At 40.7% G+C, this 20,768-nt stretch overlaps 1 protein-coding gene across 16 annotated transcripts in view; it reads left to right on the top strand.

Annotated features, from left to right (window-relative positions):
• The window catches only part of AOPEP (aminopeptidase O (putative)), a 191,473-nt gene extending 173,716 nt beyond the window's left edge, over nucleotides 1–17,757 (top strand). For 7 of the 16 annotated variants that reach the window (XM_065045818.1, XM_065045820.1, XM_065045819.1 and 4 more), the window contains 3 exons: nucleotides 7,656–7,742; nucleotides 10,398–10,542; nucleotides 13,209–14,202. In XM_065045818.1, coding sequence (XP_064901890.1) covers nucleotides 7,656–7,742; nucleotides 10,398–10,538 — 228 coding nt within the window. In that variant the 3' untranslated portion in view covers nucleotides 10,539–10,542; nucleotides 13,209–14,202. Of the gene's footprint in view, nucleotides 1–7,655; nucleotides 7,743–10,397; nucleotides 10,543–10,706; nucleotides 10,808–13,208; nucleotides 14,203–15,574 lie in introns of those variants that run through there. The other 9 variants (XM_065045810.1, XM_065045816.1, XR_010468925.1 and 6 more) reach the window with 8 other exon arrangements.
• The last annotated feature ends 3,011 nt before the right edge of the window (nucleotides 17,758–20,768 follow it).

Here is a 20,768-nt window from a genome sequence, read left to right as displayed (position 1 = left end):
TGAGGGAGGCTTGCAGAGCTGTGGGAGCAGACTGCCGGACCTGCTGGCACACGAGCGCAGTCACAGGTTCCAGTGCTGCCAGTTGTCCCACAGTCTGCTGCTGACCAAACAGGATTTGTTTTTTAAAAGCTTGATTGTACAACACCTCTCTTTTCTGTCACTAAGTGGAGGCAGTTGCTGCATGAGCTCTGCCCACAGCACTCCATCAGTGCTGTCAAGTGGAGGAAGGAGAGACAAGGCTTGCAAGTCCTTCTCCCCTCTTGCCAGCTCTCCTTATATTGTGCGATTGCTTCATCTATATGCAAATAGAAATCAGAAGGAGTAAAATTAATTAAGGAAGTAGGCTATTGCTACTGGGTATTGCTACAAGTATTACCAAAATCTAAAGTCTGGTATTTTGCTAAAATTAGACTTCACGTTGCTGTTTAGTGACCAGCTCATACCCCAGGTTTTAAAGTATTTATACTTCCTTGTAGTTCTCCTCAAAATGACAATTAGTTCCTGATAAAAATTATGGCCAGCCCATTATTACTGTAGGGTTTCCTGAATGACCATGCTACGTTTTGCTGTGTTGTCAGTGGGCTAAGATACTTACACGGTGGGATGCACAGAGGGAAAGGAGATTGCTGAAGACGGTAGGAATTGGCATGGGGCTGCCTGTGCAGTCAGTAATGCCTGACACGGGGCATCACAGGACTCAGTGAACTCAATCGGCCTCAGGTACAGCTGCCTCTGTCCCCACTGAACATCAGTTCTTTCCAGTACTCAAAATAAAATACAGCATGAGTAAGGCTATCAAAGCCTTTTTTTTTTTTTTAATTTGAAGTGTAATCATAATTTTGACCACAGCTCTGGAAGATTGGCTGTTTAATACTGAGAAAGAGCACTGCACTGTAAGAAAACAGCTTTAGCTGAACCTGGACATTGAGGGTCTCAAGAAAAAAGGTTGCCATCAAAGACACCTGCTGCTGTGATGCTGTATCTGCCCACAGTTTCTTTGGCCCTGCAGTGTTGTCAAAGCGAGTGCTACAAGACTGGAGAAAAGCTCAGGCTATAGAGCCCAGGAGTTTTGTTCCAAAGTACAAGCTCACTTAAACTGATAGACAGCTTCTTTGCTCAGTCTCCTGAGAAACACTTGGCATACACAATAATTGGAATTACAGAACCCTTGTCAGAATGATGAATCCATTCTGCTTGCATCCAGTAGGTTTTTGGCTATTGAGTACATTTTTACAGGTTGCCAAACTGATACTCTGTCAGCACAGCTGTAACGTGTGGCTGTTTTCATTGCTCCTTCTGAGCTGCTTCAGCATTCCTGATAATCTTACTTGGGTAAACATTCTGAAACCAAATTTGCATGCTAAAGCATGCGTATACTTTGGCATAGAAGATTGGAAGGCCCATTTGAAATTCAGACTATATAGAACGAAATGTCACTGATGCAGCTAGGCTGATGTATTAAAGAGTTCCTATTTCAGCTAAGATAGGGGGGAAAATATATTATTAAACTGTAAAATTAGGAGTTCTTAAACTGTAATTCTTCTAGTTGTATACCTTGTTTTTCAGTCCAAATATTGCCCTGCAACATGTGGCATTGTTCATTATCTAGGAAAATTATCTAATATTTGAATCCAGTTTATGGGTAGATATGAAGAGACTGGAGATAAATGCTTTCAAATGGAACAGAACAGCATTCTGCTGCTCTGGAGATACCAGCTTCCTTCTTGTCAATTAAAACTAATCAGTAGTAGCATAGCTTGGTTATTTGAAAGTTTCTCAGTATTTTTTCTCTACAAATTAGACTAGAGTCTGGCCTCTGAGACTCTAATTAACATTTAAGATTCAAGTTCAATTAGTTTTTGTTAATACAGTCTGAACCTGTGTTTTATAAAGATCACATATTCCTCCTACCTTTAATAAAGGTTCCATTTTGTTGAACAATAGCTCTTACTGTATTTCAAATTAGACCATTTTCTAAGATCTCTAAGTATGTTGCTTTTGTTCAGTGATTTAAATTTGTTCTCTCATGGCGCCTTTTAAATTGAATGCAGCTATTAGCAAGATGTACTCATTTTCCCTGAAGCTAGTCTCCCATTCTGCAGACCAAAGGCTTAGTAAACTCTAGCTTTCCTCCCCTCTTTAATAAAGGCATGGTTTAAATTATTTGCTTTTTAAATCTTACTTGTAGACCTCAGAAGTAAAATATTTATTTTCAATGGCATGCTTATGATTGAGAACGTTAGCAAGCTAGAGGATTACAAAATAACATCTAAAGGTTTCTGTGAGGATGATTGTTTTAGGCTTGTCTGATCATTTGTATGGGGAAGGGGAGAATAATACGGATTAAGCAAAGTAATTTATCAGCTGGGTCAGGAAAAAAAACATTTTAAGATCTATTCAAAACAGTTAAAAAATATAGTTTCTCAGGTATGTCACTACAGGCTCTTCTTTCGAAAGTCAAACCATTTGTTTGATGCTTAGATGGGTTTAGTCAATCAGCTTCAAGAACTGTTTCCCAAAATTTCTTGGCCCAGGTGGCTGGAACAGAGGGACTGGATTAGAACTGGATAATTAGTAGAATCATAGAGTGGTTTGGGTTTCAAGGCACCTGAAAGACCATCTAGTCCAACCCCCCTGCCATGGGCAGGGACATGTTCCACTAGACCAGGTTGCTGAAAGCCCCATCCAGCCTGGTCTTGAACACTTCCAGAGATGGGGCATCCACAGCTTCTCTAGGCAGCCTGTTCCAGGGCGTCACCATGGTGAAGAATTTCTTCCTTATTTCTAATCTAAATCTATCCTGTTTTGGTTTAAAGCCATTACGCCTTGTCCCATCACTATATGTCCTTGTAAAAAGTCCCTCTCCAGCTTTCTTGTAGGTCCCCTTTAGGTACTGGAAGGCTGCAATAAGGTCTGCCTGGAGCCCTCTCTTCTCCAGGCTGAACAGCCTCAACGTCCTCAGCCTGTCCTCACAGCAGAGCTGTTCCAGCCTCTGATAATTTTTGTGGCCTCCTCTGGCCCCTCTCCAACAGGTCCATGTCTTTCCTGTGCTGAGTACTCCAGAGCTGGACACAGGACTCCAGGTGGGGTCTCACCAGAGCAGAGCAGAGGGGCAGAATCACCTCCCTCGACCCGCTGGCCACACTGCTTTTGGTGCAGCCCAGGATATGGTTTGCTTTCTGGGCTGCAAGCGCACATTGCCAGGTCATATTGAGCTTAGTATGTTTTATATAGGTATTTATTTCAGTTAAATAATATCATGCAACAGCTTGCATTCTCTGAAAACGCACTGAGACAGCACAATTTTGGTTTCTCAACTTCTTCTATTGCAGTGTCAAAATACAGGTAATGTTTGGGTTGCAAACAGTATTGTGCAATACTGTGTATTTTTCTTAAAATGAAACTAAAAAGTAATATGAGACCACTGGGATATTTTGCATAAGCTGCTTCCTCCTAAATTTGGAATTCTCTGCTATCTAACAGTAGCATCCCTTCAAGACATTTCGTCTAGGTGCTAAACAATGCTTAGATGTGGTTGATATTTATGAAAATGTAAGATTTCCAAATGTCATACCTGAGACAGTGAGTGTCTTGGTGTCTTCCTGCCACCAAACAGTGCCTCAGAAATAAGCTACTAATACAGGTACCGTTTTGCAAAGCTCACAGTAACCATCCATTTAGCCTAAAAAACTGATACTGGAGAAAGCCACATCAGCTGCAAAAGCAGAGAGGGAGGGAAGAACCATTCCCAGGTGATGAAGATCCATCCACAAGGAACCTGAGGTCCCAGCACACCTCTGTCACTCCCCCAGCCACCTCTCCCCATCCTCAGGATTACCCTCGGTCAGTCACGGGCTCCGAAGGACAGCTCTCTGCCTGGAACCAGAGGCTGAGAAACTGAATTGCGTTTCCAGCTTTGGCACCTGGGTCCCTGCAGCTGCCAAACCCGTGGGAGCGTGGGTGTGTGGGTGGGCAGCTACAGGTGCTGCTTCAGATCCAGACAAAGTCATATGTGCTCTCTGCCAGTAGTAACAGGAAGAATTGCTATAAATTACTTTTCAGGTTTAGTTTATATTGTTTACGGTGTAACCAGCCAAAATGACATATGGTGTGCATCTCTGAACTGTGCAGAAAGCCTGGAGAAATGTGCAGAGAGAACTTTGGGAGAAGACTAATGGGTTCTTATTTTTGCCACTGAGTATTTATTTGCTCCTGGGAGGAAGAGAAGAGCCAAGAAGAGCGTACACAGGATGCGGTATGGTTAGCTCAGTCCTACTGCAAGCTACTTAGTTTTCAAAATTTCCTTTTGAGACTGGTTTGTTAGAAGTGCCTGTTCACATGACTCATTCATTAGGCTGTGAAGCTGTGAGGCCTGTTTTACTTTTCCTCCTCTAAGCATTGGATGAGGTGGTGGGAACTGAGTCTTTTTTTCCATCCCTGTCTTGTGTGAATAAAATTCTCATGTTTGTGGCATCAGCCTAGGGCATGGTTTATACTATAAAAAATTACTTCTTTATAGTGCGTGTATCTGAGCAGTGACTGGGTTTGCTTTAGCTGCAGTTCATGTTATGTGGCCGTCTACATGCTGTGTTGCCTGGGGGTCGTGGAGGGCAGGAGAGTCACCAATATATATGCTCAGCCCAAGTGGTAGTGGAGATTTCAGCACCAGCATTGGTGCAGGAAACCCCCTGCTCCTCCTGCACCAGGCACCAGCCTTGGTGTCCATGCTCTGCTTTGGGAGTCCCCCAGGAGACATGGGGGAGCCAGTGGGGCTGACTGCCCTGCTTGTTTCACAGGAGCTTCGGCAGCAATGGGTTCTCCTGCAATTTGCTCTGCCACGAGAGCATTTGGGGCTTTTTGGAAAACATGTAATCCGAGGATAACAGGCGTGCTACTCCTGCCCTGACTGGCAAAGCACCAGCATTTCAGATCAGGAAATGTGCCGGGATTTGTGCTCACCCTGGGAAAGAAAGGGGAAAAAAGCAAAAGAGAGTAAGAAATGTATGTGTTGTCTCAGATCTCACTCAACAATTAAATATTTTTCTTTTAAACTGTTTGAAAGGGGGTTGATTGCCAAGAACAGGAACCTGCGGAGGAAGGAACTATAAAGGGAACAGGCACAGCTTAATTGTTCCGTGTTTTCCAAAGCAGTTGAGATTCAGATGATGAGAACACAGTGCAAATGTAAGGCAGACACACATGACATTAGTATATGAGGAAGTAAGACCACATAAATGGCTTCACAGGGAGAACTTCTGCTCTAGTCTCTGTGCAGTGATTATGGTCGCACCAGGACAGGTGTATTGGGGACAAGCTGGCTTGTGCACTGTGCCACACAGGTCCCTGCTGCTTATCGAAAGTACCCAGAAATTTAGGCCCCAGAGTCTTGCGACCTCCTCCTTTAGGATCAATAAATATTTTAATAACTTCAGGGGAAAAAACAGCTTCACCAGAAGGTATGAAGAAAAGCCCCATCCCAGAATACTTTATAACCTGCTGTTGAAATGCCCTCACTGAAGGCACAGTTTGAGATCTTGCGCAGACACAGGAACTGGACTTGATTGCTTACCTTCTGGGTAAGTGCTGTCATTGCTGGACAATAAGATGTGGAAGAGCAATGATCCCAGGAGAGGACCACAGTAATTTCTCCTTTTTATGTTTCTCATGCATACATGATAATATATAAGGAATATATATATATATATATGTTTTTTAAATATATGACAGAAGATGCAGAATAAAGTGAAAATTAAGATATACAAGCTTTTAAATTTTGAATTTAATGTTATTTATGTTCTGTTTGGTTAACTCATGCTACGGATGAGAGGTATAAGCTTAATTTTTGAGATTTGAAAGTTTGGTCCAGGCATGGAGCTGCTTGATGCTATGAGGAACAGTCTATAACAAAGCTGGATTGCCTGGGAAGATGTACTGCCGAAATGTCTAGTGTCTCCAGGGAGAAGCAGCAGCTGGGTAGGGTTTTGAAGGTCTACGTTACGGATATGGGAATCTACAGCAGAGTGAGTTGAATCTTGGAAAGGGACTTTTGTAGATTTAGCTCTGGTTCCACTTGCAAGAATTTTAACAGCTGTTGTTCTGTCCGTGAAAAGCTTTAAGAGATGGCTTTCATTCCCTACCATGCATTGTGCTGTTGCTGTTCAGTATCTTAAGCACTGGGAGTGCAAACTCCACTCAGACACAAAACTCCTCAGCATTTTTTTTTCATTCATAAGCTGTGTTCAAACTATTTTGTATAAGAGGTCAGGTGGAAGGAGATATCAAGTATCCAAAAAGGACTCTTCCAGGACCTGTGAGCTTTTATACCTTGTTAATGATGCTAATAGGATTAACATCTAATAACATAAGGCTGTGAAATTTTTTCCCGAGTTATAAAAAGTTGGCAAGGACTAGGATGACAAGGGAAGTATTTCCAAATACCTTATTTCCAAAAGCAACAATACACTTAAGCGTGACTTCTTTTCCCTCCCTTTCTGGCTTCCGTTCTTGATGTTATCAGTAAATCATTCAGAAAAAGGTTCATGTTCAGTTACTTGATACAAGCACAATTTGGACTCAGTTTTGAAAAATACTGGAAGTGCTAACATTTTACTATGACAGGTGATTGTTATTAGGTGCACTGTCTTTTGAAAGATGGTAAAAACAAAGGCTGAAACAGAAGGAATGGAAAGGTTTTACTGCACTTAGCTGTTTTCATTTAGGATCAGTACTGATCCACTAATGGAATATAAACTATTAGGCTGATCACTGCTTAAAACTGAGGAAGCCTTGCTGGAGAGTAAGATGATGCTTGTGCCACAAGAGTGGCCTAGAACAAAGTCAGAAATTTAAATAAAGCAAAAAAAAAAACCCAAACACGTGTAATTCATGTTCACACTACTTAAATAAAAAATATTTTTCAATTTTGATTTGCTTGAAAATGTCCATACTTTTCACTACACTATGTTAATAACTGTTTTTGTCAATGTGCATTTGGTAGACTAGGTTTGCTTTTAAAGTGTACATGGACTTTAAATGCTTTGCAGGGTGCTTAAAATCTATTACTGGCAAAGGTATGGTGGCAAGACTGTTTAATTTAACTGAAAGATCCCCGTTTCTTTGTTTTGTATCTAACTCTTACCCTTTTGGCATGGACTTAATCTTGGTACAGAATTATATTGAAGCCTTTTTATCACTTGGATTATACACTTACATAGGGGAAATTCTCAATTATATCTTGCAGCTCTCTCAGATGTTTGCAGTGTTTATCTCCTTGTCCCGTGTTCCCCCCTTCCCCCCACCTTCTCTCAGTATAAAAGAAATAGCCTTTAGCTTAACTTACAGTTTAAAAAGGGCAAGAGAGGAAGCAATGGAGTTGAAGATGCTGCAGATCGGTGCCAGTATCTAGGTTAGTTTACTAATGGAAAACCAGGACAGGCATTCTGGATTTCCGAAGCCTGGGCTCACCCCTGCCCATCCTACTGACCCATGTCAAGAGGCATCTGCAGGGGAAAGAAGACACAACTCAACAAAAAACCCAGATCCAGCAACAGAACCAAACTGCTTAGAGATCTATTGCTTGTCAACACTCACACAGATACAATACAATTTCTCTTTATTTTTTTAAACCCCCCCCAATATTTTTTCTCTTCTCAAAGGTTCGTCATCGGTGGTGTGAACTTGTTGTTAAACACAAGTATGTGCCTGGGTATGGAGATGTGGAGAAATTTCTCAGAGATGACCAGGTCAGTTACATTTAATTAGAATTTTCAAAATAATCAACTTTTTGACCCCCTTACTATGAAACTAGAAAATGATTTGAATATATTTTATTGCTGCAGTTTGTCAAAAAACTGAATGTGTATAATCAGTTTTTGTCTCTTTGGCCCTTTAAACATTGTAGTTTAAGGAAGCCCCCTTGGGGTATTCAGCCCCACCTGAGCATGCTGATCTGCTAAGTGGTGAAATAGGACATACTCCCCCACTCCTTCCATTTCATGCAAACCAGAGCTCACAATGGTGCCAGGAAGATACTTCTCAGTGTTGGTTCCTTTTGCAGAATGGCAAAGGCAAGTCTAGCTGTGAATGTTGATGCAGGTAGATATGAGCTAAGTGCAAAGCAGTTGGTGCTGTCCTGATTACAGTTTTCACGGCCACATCCAGAAGGAGAAGCACAGTACAATGATGCACATCCAGAGAATGTGGGCCTCTCCATCCTTAGGTAGATGCTAACAGAAGACTTTGAAGGTCTTGAAAGCCTGGCTGTATGTGATGTCTTTACTATGATCTCTTATTTAGTCAATTGTGAACTTACCGTTCTAATTGTACCTCTACCTTGTTCTTTCTATTTTACTTTTATTTATTTTTATTCACTATGAACTCTATAAAATCAAGACATTCACTGCCTAGGGTGACTGTTACATATTTAAAATAGAAAATGTTGCAAGATACATCAAAGTCTAGGCAAGATATTAATGTCTTTACCTTTTATGTTGACAATGAACAAAGCCATTTGCAGCCAATGAGGTTTTTGTGCTTTCTGGCAATTAACATTTTGTCACAACAGCACAATACAGTTATTGCAGTCTCTTGCGCTCTTTCTTCCAGCTCTGAAGTATACCTCCTATTTATATCTCTGCCAATAAACAGGCCCCAGACTTCCTGGCAAGCTCTTTATTTAAACAAAAAGAAAACAAAACAAAACAAAACAAAATGAATTATATATATTGTACAGTTTTTAGCCCTCTGAAAGGGTAGTGATAACCAGCAGCAGGAGCTGGGGGGGAGAGAGTAGGAAGTCCTTGACTTCATAAAAGCAAACACATTGAATTGCATTATGTTTGGAGTGGATATTATGCTAAATAATGACTAACATTTTCTGCAGTGAAGGGAAATAATTTCTGCAACTTTCTGTTATGTAATCTTCAATATCTTTCATTTCGTTTACTCCAGCAGTTCATACAGTTTATGGAACAAGCAACTTCTGGAGTAATTTAAACTCAGGCCAATTGCATGTCCTCACCGATCATGAAAGACTTGGCTTTTTTTAAAGTCTGGGAAAAATGCAAATGTGACTCTTTAAGTCCTCCCCAGGACTACAAAAACACAGTGTGTTTACTGCATGCTAATGTTTAGGCTTGGGGAAAATTATTAACACTGCATAGAGAAGGTAATTCCTATTTATAACAGAATTCCAGCATTTTGAAATTCTTTATGAAAGTGAGAGGAGTCAAGCTCCAAGGCCGTGTGTGTGCCTGGTGTGGCTGCCAAACCCTGCACATCTGAGTTCTTTGGTCTGTGGGCAGCAGAGAGCACGCTGAGCAGATCGGCAAGGACTCGGGTGGCTTTCTGCCTCTCTGGGACTTTTTCCTTTAATTTTAATCTTCGTTAAACTTTAAATTTCCTTTCTTGTTGAACCTAATCTTTTTTAAAACTTACCAGCCAATGCTGGAAATCACGAGGAACGCTATTAAAAATTGTGGTTTTTCAATGCTATCCAAATTTTTCCTCTCCTGCAACTGTCCAAACATTAAGTTCTCAACTGTGAAAGTCAGTGTGCTAAACTGCTAACGTTTTGTCACGTGTATGATCCTATTTTGGTAGGTGCAGCTTAACACTTACTGAATTCCTGGAATTAGGTGAAAAAAAATTGTATCATCAAAAAAAAATGGCAATCCTCAATGTGTTTCCCGTTAAGGTAGCCAGTACTTTGCTACCACCATCGCAGTGGCCCAGAACTCACCCCCGGGTGCCCTCATAGCTTTCTGGATAGCTGCTATGTCCAGATTGAGTAGTTGTTAGGAAAAGCCTACCTTCTTACCCAGTCAGAATTTTTGCATGGTCAGACAGATCTCAGATGTACAAAGAAGAACCTGAAACACAGACCTGGCCACATCGGGTTGATTTCTAGTTACAGAATTGCCAAATGGGGATTTTGGACTGGACTGTTTTGGTTGATGGCCTCTCTATTCTTGAGTATGTGTGGAAACATCCCAAATGGAAAGAAAATGTGTGTCCTGTTGAAGGATGGACAAGCTGGTTTCTTAAGGTGCATTTGGAAATATTTCAGATAGTGGATAAAAGAAAAACTATTTCAACTTCAAAAGTGACAAGAAGAGTAAGAAAGCATTTTCTTGTTACTACATAAGGTCATTATAATATTCTGTTCTTAAACACTCAATACAACATATAGAGAACCATCTTTAGGCTACAGAGATCCAGATAAAACTACTTTTTTGGGGGAATGGTAGGTATGATAGAGCATATGGTATTTCCTGTGTTTTGGGTTGCCTTTTATTTTGTTTGTTAATGAAATGCATACTAGGAGGCCAATGGAATGAAAACCAGCTAACTAGTTGTTACTGGTGATAAGATGTCTGTGTGCTGTGTTCCTCTTTCAGGCAATGGGTGTGTATCTCTATGGTGAATTAATGGTGAATGAAGATGTGAAACAACAAGAACTTGCACATAAATGCTTTGCTGCAGCACGAGAACATATGGATGCGTCCTCAGCCAAAGTGGTGGCAGAGATGTTATTCTGAAGAGGTGATTTTTCTTTTTAAATTAAACACCCTGATTTTGCCTCATATGTGAAGAATGCAGAGCTCACTAAACATAGTAGACTTCAGCGTACCATACATTTTGAGGCCGCTTAGCTTGAGAAATAACTCTTGTTAAATATCTTGCTTTTCTTTTTGTTTTTTTTTAAGCCCAGCTGCTGGAGCAGTGAATTAGATACGTTTAGGCACTAGCTGGAGAGCACGGGGAGGCTTTGTTGTAAACTTTGCAATGGACTGTACAAGAGGCAACTGTAAGTCCGAATGGCCAGAGAAGGCCAGGCTCAACCTGCAGTTGTTTCCCATTCTGTATTCTTAACTCTGCTTACAGAAGTTGCAATTGTGCAAGGAGCATTTCTTTTAAATGAAGCTGCATGTTGACTTGACAGGCAGCACAGTGGAAGTATGAAGCTGTGCACTTGGAAAAATATCTGAATCATGTGAGAACAAGCTGATGATTCAAATGTTTTTGTGTTGTGTGTAGTGAGGCCTTTGAAAACTGATTATGAGGTAAGAAGAGTAGCCTTAACATGAACAACCTACTTAATATCATACATAATCTAGCTCATTTCTGAAAATAATGGGGAGGAATCACTAGAGAAGAAGCAGAATTGCAAGAAATATTCACAAAATAAAGATTGCTGCAGGCTATAAACTGGTAATTTGCAAAGATATTCTCAATTTCTCTGTCTTGAGTAGCCAGAGGTGTACTTTACAGTGTCTGTGTGTGCATGTTTAACACATAGCCAATTAGGATTGTTATGAAGGTCTTTTCCAGTACAGCATACCTCAGATTTTTGCTTAATGGTATAACTTGTCTGATAGTCTGATTGTCTTGTTTGTTCACATAACTTCACAATTGATTAGTGGTATCAAAACTTAGGCATCTAATCTAGCAAAATCATCCTTTTCTAATTGGTACCAAGCAGAAATTTTCATTTTCTCCTGTTCAAGCCTGCACATGTAACAGTACTCGGTAGCGAGTTCCAGTTGAAAATGTTATGTTTACTTTGTTTGTATGAAATACAGAAGATGATAGATACCATGAAATCAGGTTTTCTTATGAACAACCGTGTTGCTCTTCTGTGTAGACAAAAACTGTGCCTGCCAAGAAAACTTTTTGAGAAAAGTGGATCAGACTGTAGAGTGCCAGGGTATCAGTTATGGGGTAGGAGAGTCGCCTTCTAAAACAGGCAGGGCTGAGACTTGCTTGTGGGGTCCCAGTTATCAAGGACCCACAGGAATTAGAGTTATGTTCAAAAAATGTTAATGTGGTAGAAGCCTTCAAGTGTCTGAAGGCCAGAAAAATGGAGATGCAGTTTGTTCTGGTACTACTGTACTTGAAACTGTCTTCCTATAGTTCCATTTGTAATAAAATAAAAATCAAAGTTTCTACAAGCTTCTGGTGGTAAGTATCCAGCACAGGAAAAGTATGTGATGTGTACATATTGGCAATAGTTTAAAAGTGCCCCTTTGACTTTTCAGATAGACTAGAAGTGTATGGTGAGGTATAACATAAAATCTAAAGGTACTGTTATTAGAACAACACTCTGTGTGACTGCACAGCTTTCTTCTCATGTTGTGGCTGTTTGGGTTCCTGGCATGATGATTTGTGACTTAAGATTAAAATCACATTGCCAGGGATTACCACACAGCCATTACTGCAGCTGCTAGTATGAAACTCACCATAACTATCCCCTCTGTGCAAGTGTGGAATCCTCTCTGTCCATTAACCAAAGTAAGAGGGAAGCAGCAGATGCATCGTGGAAGACCCTCATCCGATAATTAGCTATACCGAGACGGAGACCTCTCTGGCGAGGTGCAGAGCTTAGCTGATTGGTGAACAGTGATTGTTTCCCTCTTTGTTCACAGTGGCTAAGTTCTGCACCTGAGGAGAAGGGGAGAGGAGACTTTGCCTATTGTCAGCCTGCGCAGGGCACAGAGCGTGTGCTGGCTGAGATACCTTGCTGCTGAATGGGCAGATTTACCATGAACACACGTGTCTGAGATGCAGTATATTGAGAATAAGAGGCAGAGGTGACATGGGGAGGACCAAATGACTCTTGGCTTTAGCTGAGAATAAACAGCGCTCCTTAAATTCTCAGCCTGACTTCACAAGTGAGGCATTGCCTGCAGGGATTTGGTCACCATGCTTTTCTACAGGTCAGAGGAAATAAATGTGACTTTAACCTGGAATTGTCTATAAAGCTTTGTTGGGTAGTCTTGTCTTTAATGGATGCTGATGTGGTCTCTCTGCAATTGTAGCTTAGCACCATGTGTTGTTTGCAGGAAATGGTTGTTTCCGCTGGGAGCTGCCACTTACGGCTGCTGCTGTTGTTCCAGGCTGGTGATGGACCCGTCCTCCGGTGCCTACTGAGCTGATATCAGTTCTGATTTCACACACTGGCTCAGTTCAGCAGGAACAGGAGTCGAGCCCTTTTCTAAGAGCCTTTGAGAAACGTTGTTACTGTTTTCTCTAAAAAAGCCAATTGGTATACATTAAGATGTCCTGATGTTAAACACTGAACAGCCTAAGGTGGAAAGGTGACCTCAGTACTCTTTAGAGAACTGTTGGCTTAAAATGAGAAGGTATGTGGATATGTAGCACATCACACAGTATTGCTCTGGTGACTGACCTCCAGTGTTATTTTTCAGAGTAACCTGCTAATAACCAAGAAAATCTAAGGAGATCATTGTTAACTCTGTAACCTCAGTTGTGCTCTACCAGTAACCTGAAAAACAACTTCATTTGGAAAGCTGGGGCAATCAAGAACGCACAGATACTCCTCTATCATGACGGAGAAATAATTTTTACTGCTGTTTCCATTGCAGGAAAGATCACAGAGAAACTCTTTTAATATGTCTCCTACTAAACCCAGATGGTACTAGGATTTCATTGACCAAGACATCAAAAGAAGGATTTTTTGACGGCTAAAACAATCAGCTGACAGAAAGATTTATCTCTCAGTATTTATGTCTTCCAGAGTCTCACTGTAACCAAGAAGGCATGTGCATAAAACAAGCTACACATACACACCTTACTGCAGCTTTAGGTAGTTCTTTAATACAAAAAATTTGAGGGTTATCCTTGCTCTTTGGTGATATAAGCATTCCAGTTTCCATATGACAAGGACTCGTGATTTGAATGGTTTTATGCACTCCGGTAATTTGGCCAACATTAGTAACCTCTGAAATTCTATTAAACTATATTCTGTACTTAAAATTTTGTTTGTAACTTCTATGCCAAATTAAAAAGCCAATATAAAATTATCAGGAGCTGGGGTGGGGCAGGGGAGGTTAATTGGAACTGGGCATAATCCGTGAAAAGTGATGGGATGGGATTGAAGGCAAAACACAAAATCGGAATTCTCTGTATCTCTTGTTTTGGTTAACTTTTATCAAAAGTGTCAGACCGTCTGTTTTCTGAAAAAATATCTTCCATATCCCTGTGCTGCTCTTTTTTCACAGTGATACATCAAGTGTAGCTCTCCTTTCCTAGGAATGTACTGCCCCACTGATCAGGAGACATCTTAATTGTTCCTTTCAGAGAGTAAGAATTTAAACCACAAAAATCTGGGGATATATTTACTTCGTACACTGTTGTTTTACATCAAATACTCTTGTAAAAATAAATACTTTTTTTTTCCAAGTATGTGTAGTCTTTCCATTGCACAGTGGTTCAATGTTAATATACAAACTTAGTAAGAAGAATGACACCATTTCTGCTTTTGCAGTAGGAGACAACCATCAGAAAGCTATTAGTTAATGGATATTAACAATATCTTTTTTTAAAATATTGAGCACAGTAGTAGCTTATTTTGCTTGCTACAGCTGTTCCAGTCTGTCTCAGCAGTATTAACATAAGCATGAACTTAAGCACTGGTTTCCCTCACATCAGCTTTGTGATCCGTCATGCATTGTAGCAACTGAGAAAATAAACAGAAAATAAAACATGAACACCAAACAACCTAAAAAAATGGCAAAGAGGTGGCAGCCCTGCCCTTGTATCTGGGCTTGTGTGGCCTTTTGTTGCTAATACAAGCGTTGCTAAATAGAGTAGGTCTCTACATTGAGAAGGAAGCTTAAGGTGCCTTCAAATAGTTCCTGTCATGGTAACTCATCACAAGTAAGGGAGAACGGGAGATTCCTGTATGTATTCTATAGTAGCTTCATTGACATGATATAAGCATTACCATTAGTTTAAAATCCTTCTGAGTCATGTCAAAAGCTCTGGGAGTGAACCATACAGAGTGATGTTTAATTATTTAGGTTTTTAATAGGCCCCATTGAAAACTTAGCAGAAAAAAAAGGACACAAACCAATGTTCGTTTTACTCAAGATTCTCCCCAGGTGGGTGTTTCCATATTTGTTTCCTGAGAGGAGGAATTGTAGATTTTAATTATAGTAAATAAAAGCAAACAATAACAACAAAAAAAGTAAACTTCAGATTTTATTGTAAATAAAGTATGGAAGCGATGTTTTATCAAATGATACCTTTAGTCAGCCACCCCCTCTGAATAAAAAAACCCTTTTTTTTGTTTTGGGTTTTTTTAATTTGTTTGTTTGGTTTGTGTGTGGGGTTTTTTGGTTTTATTTTTTGTTTGCTTTTTGTTGTTCCTTCCCATCCCTGTTTCAGCCCTTTCCAAACACAGTGGTGGTTTTACTTTGGATAGGATTAGAAACCCCGATGCAGAAGGCTGAAGGGTCTCCTACTTGTTTCATTAGGCCAGAAGCTGGCTAGTATATCTCTGATTCTTTTCCAAACATGGCTGTTAACTGTAAAAAAAATTAATCTCAGATTAAGTTAAAACTGTATCTGTGTAGTTAGGCAAGGATCACAATCTGTATTCCTGTGCTGCTTGTTCGGAGCAAAGGCAGACCATAATGAGGACATGACCCAGGCAGGTCCCTTCCCCCCTTGGAGGAGATGCGTTCCTGCTCATATACTTTCTGCTACAAACGTGGAATAAAACACAAAATTTTTCTGACAGTAGTTCCTCTGCTTTGTGTTCTGTCTTCAGCTTTGGTGGGCGGTGTTTGCAGCTGCTGCTGGCTCTGTGCTTCCTGCTTCAGATGGGAATTAGCTGTACCCTGTTGCCTGTACCTCACACATGAGAAGGAAGGAAGGAGAAAGGTCTGGCCTGGCAGCAACAGGTCTAGCCAGAAACACAGCCTGAGCAAGTCAGCAGCTTGAGGAAACAAGTAGGACTCAAGGTGTAATACCCCATATGGATTTCTGACGTGAAAATCACTATGAAAGAGGACATTACAAAAAAAATAAACAGAAAAGTTCTACAGAGTTAGGCCATGATAATGTATCATGCAGAATACTGCAGCCAGCCAGTTTATCTCCACAGCTGATTAAATTATCGAAAATTGGTATTTCTGTTACAAAGGATTTCAGCTGTTGTGTTAGGGCTCCTCTGCATCTGTAAGTACGCAGAAGGAAACCATGGCACCATTGTAAGCATGAACCAGGAGCTGAGCTACTGTGTGCCATTATGCGCTGAAGGCTTTACTCGTTTTGGGTTGATTCTTTCCGCGGAAAAACTGGACTGGAAGTCTCTGGAAGTCGCACACTGTTCAGGACTGGTGCAGGATGGCGGTGAGTCGGGTGCCACGGGTTGTCCCGTGCCCACACCCGTCTGTCTCCCCATACACATGATTTAAGAGTCAGGAGTAGCTGTGTATCAATTATCGAAACAAATTCAAAATGCACATTTGTAACTTAATGGTATCTTCCTCTGGGCAAAGCAGCCTCTTAATCATAGAATCATTTTAGTTGAAAAAGACCTTTAATAATATAATATTAATAGATTGATATATATTTCTATACTTTTATAGTAAGACTACCGTTTGACATAAACCCACATCCCGAGCACAAAATCTTACCGAATTTCACTTGCAAACCTTATTCCAGGACACTAATTCTTGGTATCTAAAAGTAAGTTAACATATTTTGTGGTCTTTAAAAATTGTAAAATAGCTGCCTTTGTGCTACAATTCCCAGTGTTCATGAGTCAGGTTTGATGTCCTGTGTAACAAAGATTTTAGTAGACACATCAAGTGCATTTCTGTTCTTGGCCCCATCTTTGATGCAGAGACTAGTAGCCCACCCAAAATAAGAACAAGGAAACATGCAAAAAGGAGACCCTGACTCATCTAGAATTGCACAAGTATACTGAGTTTACGCATGTATAAATACTGAAGTGAATGTATACATTTGTGTGTGTAGGTTCGCTTGTTCCTCTGGTACAACAAATGGGAAAAATTATCTTTAAAACTTTCCTTGCTGGCAGGCTGACATGTGCCAGTTAATTATGCTGGCGCATAAAGGAATGGAGACATTTGCACAGTGCTTGGGAGATACACTGCATTTGCCTGTTAACTCTTAAAACTGAGGGCATATTTTCTGCACAAAACTAAGGGCCTGATTCCTGCAGCCTATAGCTGCCAGAAGAGCAGGCATTTGCTGTTTCTTATTTAAAGGCATGTAGAAATTGCAGCTGTGTGAAGATTGCTTTTTTGTGTGATAATTTACGCATCTGAAAACAGAACTTAATTTTCAGCTGGCCATCGCTTTGTACGAACAGAGCACCCCAACAGCTGCGGTGCCACCGTGCCAAGGCCTGTTCCTGCTGACCGCCTGCCTGTGGAGGTGACGGCTCTGCTGTCCTCTCACACACCTCTGAGCAGCAGCTGGACATTGTTGGCGCCTTCTGTTAATCTATCTCCCTTCACTCCTCTCTGAAAAACCAGCGTGTCTCTGACTGCTTCCAGGCTTTTCCTCTGGGCTTGCTGGGAGTGGTGTCTCAGCACTGGGACTCTCGAATGAAACTCTCCGTGGGGTGTTTAATTTGTGAGCCAGTGGTGCCTGTTTTGCCACTAGCATCATCCCCAGCCACCCTGACTAGATGTTGGTAGATCTAAACAGGCTAGTTTGAGAAGCTGGTGTTTGGCACCATAATATATTTCACTTAATCTTTAATCCTCAAAGGACAGTGGTCATCATCCACTATGCGGGAGAAAAAAGTGTATTTTTCAGTTAAACTCATGTTGTTACATCACAGTATCATCTAACTTTGTTATTCAGTTATTTTTATATTTGGCAGTAACCGCTGTCTGCTTTACAAACGTACCCCCTTACTGTCAATTCTTGCAAACACAACAAAATAAAAACTAGAGTGCGTCAGCCACCATCTTACTCCATTCTGCATCTGTGTCTTGGTGTGCCTGAAACTCACCTGTTTAACTGCCAAGCATGACCAGTTGTTACAGCGGGGCCAGAAGAGGCCACAAAGATGATCAGAGGCATTTCTCCTATGAAGACAGGCTGAGTTGGGGGTTGTTCAGCTTGGAGAAGAGAAGGCTTCAGAGAGACCTTACAGCAGCCTTCCAGTACATAGAGGGGACCTACAAGAAAGCTGGAGGGGGACTATAAGGAAGAAATTCTTCACCATGTGGGTGGTGAGGCACTGGAACAGGCTGCCCAAAGAAGCTGTGGATGCCCCATCACCGGATGTGTTCAAGACCAGGTTGGATGGGGCTTTGAGCAACCTGGTCTAGTGGAACATGTCGCTGACCATGGCAGGGGAGTTGGACTAGATGGTCTTTCAGGTCCCTTCCAACTCAAATCATTCTATGATTCTCTGATGAGTGAATTAAAATTTCATTCCAATTTATTCCATTTTACAGCTGAAAAGTTCTATTCCTTTTTCTTGTTCCCTAATGTAAGATATAAGCTCCCTCCTCCCTCATTCCACCTTTCACATGATGCCTCTTTCCTACAGCCATAGCATTATCATCCATTTTGAACTCTCTCTCCTTCCCTTCAGTAACATGGCAATATTACTGTGCAATACTGCCGCTAAGATTTTGTCATTGTCACCACTTCTGCTGAACCTGCCCATCATGCCCTAAATTCATTATCACCTTCTGTTCCTTTTAACTACAAGAAGGCTTTTTAATAAGTTATCAGTTTTTGTTGAGGGGAAAAATTGTTCCTGTTTGCTTGAATTAAAAACAAACAAACATGCAACTACATGACATAAATGCTGAACTTTTGTTTTTTTACATAGATGAAAAGTCAGATGAACAATCACTCAATATTGTCCATTTTATGCAAGAACAAGTAAGCCCATCTACTGATATTTTATGGTTTCTATGCACACCACACTTCTCCCTAGGACTTGTCTCTTCTTTCTTCAGTCAAATCACAGGAAAGAACAGGTTTCCCTGTTGATAGCTGGGAAGAAACAGTGGGAATTAGGAAGCAGTCATACTAAGAAAACAGTAAAACCAAAGTCTTAGTTATATCTTAAGCTAGGTGATTATCTTTTATCAATATCAAGTAATGCCAGCATCGGCTGTAGGAAAGATGTGACATTGAGAAAAGCAATTGTTCTACACCACAGAATGACTGTCAGTGCTAAAATTCAGTGAATTTTTAGCAGTATAATTCATACTTGGGCACCACAGTTGTTGTGACATCACAGTATCATCTAACTTTGTTATTCAGTTGTTTTTATACTTGGTAGTAACTGCTACCTGCTTTACAAATATACCCCCTGACAGTCAATTATTGTAAACACAACATCCAGCACCAAAACAACAGGTTTATAAGAGGCAAGGAACAAAGTCACCAAAAAATTATTCCCTTCTTTGTCCTCAAACACAGCTGGTAAGGAATGTGGTTTCTGGTATGTTTTAGAAGTGGTGAGGACCCACTGCTCCCACTGCAGCCAAAAGGAGGAGTTTACTCTCCAAATGTCTGAGAAATCAGAGCTAAACTGTCTTCCAGATTCACAAAAGGAAACTGAATTGGTAAGAAAATTATGAAAGTGACACCACAACAGGATGTCACATGGCAGTCCTTTTCATAGTTCCTTTAAATACATGTGGATTCCCGGACTCTCATACATTTTGAACAACTGTCCCAAGTAGAGTTATTGTTGAAGAGGAATATCAATAATGGGCTGTTCAGATGCCTGATTTTTGAAACAAAGGGGAAACAGCACAGATATAATACAAAATTCTTTTTTTTTTCTCTCCTTTTTTTTTTTTTTTTTTTCAGTATTCTACAACAATTAAGTTTGCCAAGTCTGAAGAAATCAGGGCAGGGAAGAGGTGATTTAGAGACTGCTGTGCAGTTAGACAGAAGTACATATATGTGAAGGAGTTCAGTAAAAAGATACTCAGATTTTATATGCAAGTTATTAAATTTCATTCTATGATGTTTTTATAACTTTGGGCTATTCCCTCTGAAAAATAAAATTATAAAAAATAAAGTGACTGGATCTACCATTTGTGAAGCCTGCCCATCCACAGCAAAGAGGTAAAACAGGAAATACAGTCTCCAGTTCAATTCACTAAACTAACTTTACAGGTGTGAACTAACAGTAATGAATACATTAAAGTTTATGGTACGGTAGTGCCTGGGAGCAAAGCTGGCATCACACACGTAGGGACATGCAGGGGCTGACACGTATCTTCCCCTTCCCTGACAGGTACACTGGATGACTTGCGCCTTTACCTATCTTAGCCTAGCAAAAACCAGCTGGGTTTGGTGGCTTGGCTCGCTTTCTCCTAGAAACCCTTTATGCATCATGCCTACTTTCGTCTTGGATCCTGGGCAGAAAGGGAGAGGGGGGAGGGAAAGTAATGGCAATGCTTCTGCCTGATGAGTAACTGCGTCCAAATCTTGCTCTGCCAACACAGCAAAAGGAAGCAGAACTGTTTAAATCAAGATCAGAAAAGCTAGGACGAAAAACAGTCAGCAGCTATCATCTGAAACCTTTATATCCAGACAAAATTATCTTTCCAAAACAAATGTTATAGCTTAATTGCAAGATGTGGCCTTGACATCTGCTCAGCATCCTTTCATGACCTCGGTCATGCCGGCCAGAACAAGCAACTACAGCAATTCGGTCTGCCCCTAAAGTACATTCTACAGTGTACTGATCACTGGTGTTTTAGCAAAGACGCGACCCCACAAGGAAGGAAAGTTGAAACATATCAGCAGTTTTTGCAATGCTTTTGAAGAATAAATTTAATGGTCTATGGACACAACATTTGTACTTTCTTTATGTCATCAGCAAAGGTGTTAATGATCCCGCCTACAAGAAACTCGCAGATAATGCCTGACTTTATGGACACACATATCACTTATGTCCATCTTAAGAATAATTGTGTAGCAAATTTCAAGGCCTATCTCTA

Source organism: Columba livia, chromosome Z (genome assembly GCF_036013475.1).
Source record: "Columba livia isolate bColLiv1 breed racing homer chromosome Z, bColLiv1.pat.W.v2, whole genome shotgun sequence".
Lineage (NCBI taxonomy): Eukaryota > Metazoa > Chordata > Aves > Columbiformes > Columbidae > Columba > Columba livia.
The sequence above is the reverse complement of the archived record's forward strand: the minus strand, read 5'-3'. Positions and strand labels throughout refer to the sequence as shown.